Source organism: Gouania willdenowi, unplaced genomic scaffold (genome assembly GCF_900634775.1).
Source record: "Gouania willdenowi unplaced genomic scaffold, fGouWil2.1 scaffold_331_arrow_ctg1, whole genome shotgun sequence".
NCBI classification, from domain to species: domain Eukaryota; kingdom Metazoa; phylum Chordata; class Actinopteri; order Blenniiformes; family Gobiesocidae; genus Gouania; species Gouania willdenowi.
In genome coordinates this window covers 51,226-58,809 of record NW_021145093.1, presented here as the reverse complement: position 1 = coordinate 58,809, position 7,584 = coordinate 51,226, and the positions used below count along the sequence as shown (strand labels likewise).

The 7,584-nt window shown below is 44.4% G+C and overlaps 1 protein-coding gene across 1 annotated transcript; it reads left to right on the top strand.

The window, feature by feature from the left end:
* Positions 1 to 6: 6 nt before the first annotated feature.
* On the top strand, positions 7 to 6,361 carry LOC114459601 (collagen alpha-1(XIV) chain-like). The gene is made up of 20 exons (XM_028441787.1): positions 7 to 130; positions 211 to 249; positions 1,104 to 1,242; positions 1,306 to 1,448; positions 1,519 to 1,628; positions 2,056 to 2,214; positions 2,312 to 2,389; positions 2,502 to 2,588; positions 3,003 to 3,056; positions 3,150 to 3,245; positions 3,324 to 3,377; positions 3,436 to 3,489; positions 3,560 to 3,613; positions 3,677 to 3,748; positions 3,872 to 3,907; positions 3,983 to 4,049; positions 4,968 to 5,156; positions 5,239 to 5,316; positions 5,456 to 5,611; positions 5,699 to 6,361. Exons 2-20 carry the CDS (start codon positions 228 to 230, stop codon positions 5,935 to 5,937), a joined length of 1,887 nt encoding a protein of 628 aa, XP_028297588.1. The 5' UTR covers positions 7 to 130; positions 211 to 227; the 3' UTR covers positions 5,938 to 6,361.
* Positions 6,362 to 7,584: the final 1,223 nt, after the last annotated feature.

Sequence of the window (7,584 nt, the reverse complement as noted above, 5' to 3'; positions counted from 1 at the left end):
GACTACTCAGAGCTGGTGAGCATCGCGTCCAAACCCAGTGAACGTCACGTGTTCTTCGTGGACGATCTCGACGCGTTCCAGAAAATCGAGGAGAAGCTGGTGACGTTCGTGTGCGAGGCTGCCACCGCCAGTGAGCGCCATGCACAGCTCTTCAAAATAAAACGCCCTACAAAATAAAAGGCATTGAACTTGTGACGTGTTGTTTTTCAGCGTGTCCGGCGGTGCCGATGAGCGGCAGCACCACCCCAGGTATGAGAATGTAAGACTCACAGAGGTGTATCAGCTCAAACAGTCAAAAGTGCCAAAAAAAAGCTAAAAAAGAGGAAACAGGTGGTATGTAATGGTAAAATGTAGCTGTGGAAAAAAAGTGGCAAAATATAGGATAAAAGTGAAACAAGTGTTATTGCTTATGTAGATGACAAGTGGCAAAAAATGGTTAAAGAAAGGAGCTAAAACCTGAAAAACGAGTCAAAAATCTTGAAAAGGGGCAAAAATGGTCCAAACATGGCAAGAAAAGAGTGAAAAGTGACTAATTTGGACCAAAAGCAGTCAAGAGTGGCAAAAAATGGACAAGCAAAATGAAACAAGTGATGTATAATGGCAAAAGGTCATTTCAATGAGCAAAATATGGCAAACAATAGTGAAAAAGAGCAAAAATGTGGAACAAAAACAGGACAAATACAAGTGTTATTTATTGGGCAAAAGGTAAAACATGGTTAAAGAAAGGACAAAAATTGGATTAAAGTGTTAAAAATAACTTGCAAAAATGGACAAAAATAAGAACAAAAATTTTTTTTGGCTAAAATCTGATGAAAGAATAAAAATGAGACAAAGCAAGTTGCAAAATGACCCAAAAAGGGTTCAATAGTTTCCCTTTTTTAAGGTTTTCTGGGGGAAAAGAGCCACATAATGAGAATCACTGACTTAATAATGGCGTCATCATGGTTTTAGTAAATATTTAATACAGATCTACCTTTAGCCTCAGAACAAAGAGTTTATGTCCCAGTCCACCCCTGGTTTCAAGTGCCTAATGTGGTAGAAATCAGTCATGAGATAACATGCTCACCAGTTGAGCTGGAACACCATCTCCCATCATGCCTCAGGGTTCAGGATGATGGAGCTGTTTGGACTGCTGGAGAACCGCTATGGTAGCGTACCAGGGGTGTCCATGGTTCCTGGAACCTTCAACGCCTTCCCATGTTTCCACCTTCACGCCGACGCCCTGCTGGCTCAGCCAACCAGGTAAGGAGGACAAGCCCTGCCCCCTGGCGTCCAATCAGAGCTGACCGTGTGTGTGTGTGTCAGGTACCTCCACCCTGATGGTTTACCCTCCGACTACACCGTCATGCTGTTGTTCCGCCTGCTGCCCGACACGCCCGAGGAACCCTTCGCCATGTGGGAGATCCTCAACGAGGACAACGAGCCCCTAGTGGGCGTCATCCTGGACAGTGAGTCGCACTCTGGCCCCGCCTCCATCAGGGGAGGAGCTACAGAGCTGATGTTTTAATTTCCTCTCAGACGGAGGAAAGACTTTGACCTTCTTCAACAACGACTACAAAGGAGACTTTCAGACGGTGACGTTTGAAGGTCCAGAGATCAGGAAGCTCTTCTACGGCAGCTTCCATAAGGTCCGCCCATCATCATCTTCATCATCATCATCATCATCATCATCATCATCTCATATCAATAATGAACAACTCATTATTATTATTATTATTATTATTAACTTTCAGTTTAGCTGTTGGTGTACCACTGCAAATGGTCATCATTATAACTGGTGATTCTTTAAATCACAGCAAGTCGCACAAAGTAGTAACACACAACATATAACAACAACTGGACTGGTGATGGTGTTATCCTGTGTTTTTAATGTAAACACTGTGTGACAGCATAGAAAAAAGTCACCAGATATAATGATGACCAGTTAAAGTGATACACCAGCAGGTAAACTGCACTTTGTACAGGAGTATGAAATAAAACAAGTGTTTTACGTGAACAGATTGGGTAAACAGTGCCACAGGTTGAAGATGATGATGATGATGATGTTTTTCATAGCTTCACATCTCCATCAGCACCACCAGTGCCAAAGTGCTGGTGGACTGTAAGACGGTGGCCGAGAAGAACATCAACGCGGCTGGAAACATCACCACCGATGGAGTGGAAGTGCTGGGAAGGATGGTCCGTTCCCGTGGCAACAGAGACAACTCAGCACCGGTACGTGTGTGTGTGTGTGTGTGTGTGTGTGTGTGTGTGTGTGTAAAGTGTGTGCAAAGTGTTAATTGAAGGTGTTTTACTTCCTGTCGTTCTCCAGTTTCAGCTGCAGATCTTTGACATCGTGTGCAGCACTTCCTGGGCCACAAGAGACAAGTGCTGTGAACTTCCTGGAGTGGTGAGACACACACACACACACACACACACACGCACACACACATACACACACACACACAGTAGATAAGTTAATAATTTTATTAATATTGTGTGTGTGTGTGTGTTTGTTTTAGAGAAAAGAGGCCGACTGTCCGTCTTTACCAAAAGCCTGCACATGCACTCAGGACAGCAAAGGACCCCCAGGACCCTCCGGAGCTCCGGTAAGACACAACTCACAGACAAATACTGCTTTGTACTGTTTTATATACCAATAAAAAATGGGACAAAAACTACTAAACCTTGAAGAAACTACAAGATAATACAAAAACAAACGAAATAAAAGAAAGAAAGAAATGCTACTAGAAGCTGCCAAACATCCATCAGAAAATATATAAAATACAAAAAACTTTAAGAAGCTACCAAAAACATAAACTAAAGAACTCCACAGAAAAAGACAAAATACCACAAAAAATCACAACAAACGATAGAAAACTAAAATAAAACTACAAAATATGATAAAAACATGATACAAGCTTCAAGAAACGACCACAAAAGTACAAAAAAAATCAACAAAAACTTTCAAAAAGCTCAACGTACTAAATGTTCCTTTTTTTCCTTTGATTGTTCTCTAACAGGGAGGCCCAGGAATCAAAGGATCCCGAGGAGAGCGTGGAGAGCCCGGTCCTATGGTGCGAACCTCGTAGTTTCTTATCATTTTAGACACTTTATTACTGCTCTTATTGTGAAAGGACACGTTAATGTCTCCTGCTCTTATTGTGAAGGGTTTGTCGGGGCCGATGGGGGACTCTGGCGTGGCGGGGCCTCAGGGCCTTCCAGGCCCCCAGGGACCAAGCGGACGCTCCATCATCGGACCTCCGGTACCAGAACACTGTACAATAGTGTAATTCTTTGAATTAGTTTGATAATTAATTTGTAATTAATGTTGTGACCTGCAGGGAGGTCCGGGGGAGCGAGGACAGAAAGGAGAGATGGGTAAACAAGGAGCTCAGGTGAGTTTACATTGATCCAGTATACAGTAGATCTCTATATAATGTGGATGTGTGTCAGGGCGTGGCTGGGAGAGCTGGTGTCACTGGGAGAGACGGACCTCCAGGACAGAGGGTCAGTAAACAATAAGACTGTTTCTGATTGGTTCTCTTTCAAAGTCTGAGCATGTGTGTCTCTGTCACAGGGACTTCCAGGGAAAGACGGACCGCCGGGCCGACAGGGACCCCCAGGAACCATAGTGAGTCCGACGGTTCTCACACACTAACACCAGAGCAACATTTAATGCTGTGTGTATCCTTAGGGAGGTCCAGGAGCCCCAGGATCACCCGGAGGTCCAGGTCCTCAGGGAAAACAAGGCGACCCGGGTCCTACGGTCAGTGTGTGTGTGTGTGTGTGTGTGCGTGTCCGTGTGCGTGTGCGCGTGTGCTTGCGCGTGTGTGTGTGTGTGTGCGTGTGTGTGTGTGTGTGTGTCTCAGAATTCTGCTTTCTGTTTCAGGGCCTTCCTGGAGGTAAAGGGGAGAAAGGTGAACGGGTGAGTCTCTCCATCTGTCCACTGTACATCTCTGATGTTCCACCGTTACCATGACGCCTTCTGTGTGTCCTTCAGGGTGACCTTCAGTCCACGGCTTCAGTCCAGGCCATCGCACGACAAGTCTGTGAGCAGCTCATCCAGAGTGAGTGACAGCCGTATGCAGGCGTAGCATAAACATGGCAACAGCCATACGCAGGTGTAACTATGGGGACAGTCGTATGCAGGTGTGACCATGGAAACATAAATACGCAGGCGTAACTGTAGAGACAGCTGTACGCAATCATAACCATGGAAACATCCGTACACAGTCGTAACCATGGTAACAGCAGTATGCAGGCGTGACCATGGAAACATGAAAACTGTAGAGTCAGCCGTATGCAAGCGTGAGCACAGTAATAGGTGTAACCATGGTAACCGGTGCACCTGCCCACCTGGTTATGATGTTGTGCCACTTCCCTTTCAGCCTCAGTGTAACGGCTGCGAACTCTTCAACCATCCGTTAATTGAAGACAGGACTCAGCTTGGAGTTGATCACTTTACTGTGATAGACACAAAAATGCACATCTTTTTTTTAGTGTCTTCATTAAAGCAGCACATCTGGCTCCCTACAGAAGCAAACAGCACAATAAAATAGCTACTCAACACATATAACGTGATAATGACGTCATTACACGAGGCACTAGTTAGCTAACTGCAGTTATTAGCAGACTTCACAAAAGTACCAAAACACAAAGTTAGCTCACAAATTAAATTAAAAACAGGTCCATAACATTACAAAACATAATCTTAACAACATATATGAGGTATTAAACAACCACAGTTGTCAAAAATAATAAAATAAACTCCCCTTCACGGAGTTACAACTTACCCTCATCAGCACCGTCACTGCACTGAGAGGGAGGAAGTGAAGATGCTGCAGATAGCATGTGCAGGAGTGGTGTGCTTTTCAAAATAAAATAAACGATAAAATTCACATAAATAATTTAACCTGAAAAACTAGTGCATTGTTTTATATTCGTTACATCAGCTTTGCTCTGATTGGTTAATCTGTGTGTGGCAGGTCACATGGCGCGCTACAACTCCCTCCTGAACCACGTCCCCAGTCCTCCCGTCTCCATCCGCGCCGTGCCCGGACCTCCTGGTGAGCCGGGCCGACAGGGATCCCCAGGGCCTCAGGGAGAGCAGGGTCCACCGGGACGATCCGGCTTCCCAGGACAGAACGGACAGAGCGGACAACCTGGAGAACGAGGTGAGACGCACGCAGTGAGTTGCAGAACGTTGCAGAGTGTTGCTGGGTGCTGTTTGTCAGCCTCTTGTTTTCTGTGTTTCAGGTTCAGCAGGAGAGAAAGGAGAGAAAGGATCTGCAGGAGTCGGAGTTCAAGGACCGAGAGGCCCTGCAGGTTCTCCTGGTAAACAACACACACACACACATTTAAAGTGACACAGACAGAGTAAACAATTGTTGGAATACTGAACTAATTTCCTTTGGCTGCTGTAAATCTGTTTAACAGATCCATGACGGTGTTCTGACTTACTTCCTCTCCTCAGGTCCTCCAGGACAAGGCCGGTCCGGCAGTCCGGGCTCCCCCGGCCGACCCGGCTCTCCAGGAACTCCAGGTCGTCCTGGCGTTCCCGGTCCAATCGGCTCAGCAGGACCTCCGGGTTACTGCGACCAGAACTCCTGTGTGGGATACAACGTAGGAGGTATGTCAGTGGTCAGGTGTCAGTGGTCAGGTGTCAGTGGTCAGGTGTCAGGTCTGTCAGTCATGTCGGTCGTTCTTTTTCTCTCAGTCCAACTGCCGCAGGACGTCTTCCAGAACTACGGTGAGGCAGAGGAGGAGGACCCATACCGATACTATCAGCCTAACTACCCGGCGCCACAGCCCGTGGCGCCGGATGACCCCGCCCTCTTCCTGGACGACGTGGAGTTGGTCTCGCAGAACGTGCGCCGCAGCGCTCGCAGCTCGACGGAGGAGAAGAAGGGGGCGGAGACGGCGAGGAGACGAAAGAGAGGAGCTGCTACTAAGTGAAAGGAACCAACTCGTGCCTATTGTGGAATGACTTGGTTGGACGACTCAGTCCGACTCCTGTTCGCTTCCTTTTCAGATCAACACCAAGACGAGACGTCACATCTTTATGATCTGCTTCAGGTTTTAGTTTAACTCTTTAACTCAGAAACTCCAAACACTCAATAGTCAAAGACTCATTAACTTATTAAGTTAATGACTCATCAACTCCAAAACTCAGTACCATAAAAACTCATCAACTCAAAACTCAGACGTAATAATTCATTAACTCATTGACTAATAACTCATTGACTCATTAAAGATGCAGTCTGCAACTCTCAGATCCCTCCCTCCCCGCTGCTCTCTTGCCCTGCCTCCAAACTTTGCAAAGTCTTTCCCTCAGAGGAGCTAGCAAGCTAGCATTAGCCCGACAGCAACATCACAGTAATATAACATGCTCTGTTAAAATCATATTACTGCAGCACCTCAGCAGCAGCAGCAACAACACAGTGTCACTTACAGCAGCCCACACAGAGGCTGCTGCGCACACATGAACAACACATGCTCTACAGAGTTCTAGTGTAACAATTACAAATCAAACATAATGTAAATCAAGCAGCAGTAATTACCTTCAGAAAAGTCACCAATTCCATCTTCTACTCTTCCAGACCATACACTGTAAAAAAGACGGTGTTCCAGCCCGGGAAAGGGGCGGGGCCAGTGAGCAACAGCTGTCAGACAGCCCATCAAACACAATCCTGGCTCTGATTGGTTCTTTTTGCTCGATCGCGGTGCATTCTGGCAATCTGCCAAAGGCTGCAGGAGCAGCAGGGGGCGGGGCTCAGTGAGTCTGTTTTGACAGCTTTAGCAAATATGACAAAAAGTCTCTTTTATAAGAGTTGCAGACTGTACTTTTATTTCATTAACTCATTGACTCATTAACTCATTGACTCATTAACTCATTGACTCATTAACTCATTAACTCATTAACTCATTGACTCATTAACTCATTGACTCATTAACTCATTGACTCATTAGTTAATTAACTAATTAATTCAATAACTCATTGACTCATTAGTTAATTAACTCATTAACTCATTGACTCATAATTCATAAACTCATTAACTCATAATTCATTAACTTATTGACTCTTTGACTCATTCACTTATTGACTCCACTCAGAAACCTATACTAATTATTTTTAAAAAGTCAATGATTCATTGACTCATTATCTTATAAACTTGATATTCTTTATGTTTTAGTATTTTTTTGTTTTGTCAAACTCATTTACTTTTTTTAGAGCAAATGTTTTGTTTTCTATCAAAATAAAAGTTTTTAGTTTTTTCTTATCTTTTCATTTTAAAGAAAGAAAAATTTAAATTTTTTTTATTTCTTTCCTATTTTAAAGTTCCCATATTATGCTATTTTTCACTCATCTCCATTTGTTCTAAGAATCCCAAAACTATTATAATATAATATAATGTATATAAAATTTGAGGTTTATTTTCCTGTTTTCCAGAGTTTTATCCTCTGAAAAGTCACTTTCTGACCAACTTTAAACAAACAGGCTGATTTACATCCTACTTATACATATTGATGAGTGGGCGTGTCTATAGACAGGACACTGACTTCCTCCTCCCCCTCACAGTGACGTAGGGCCAGAGGACGGCC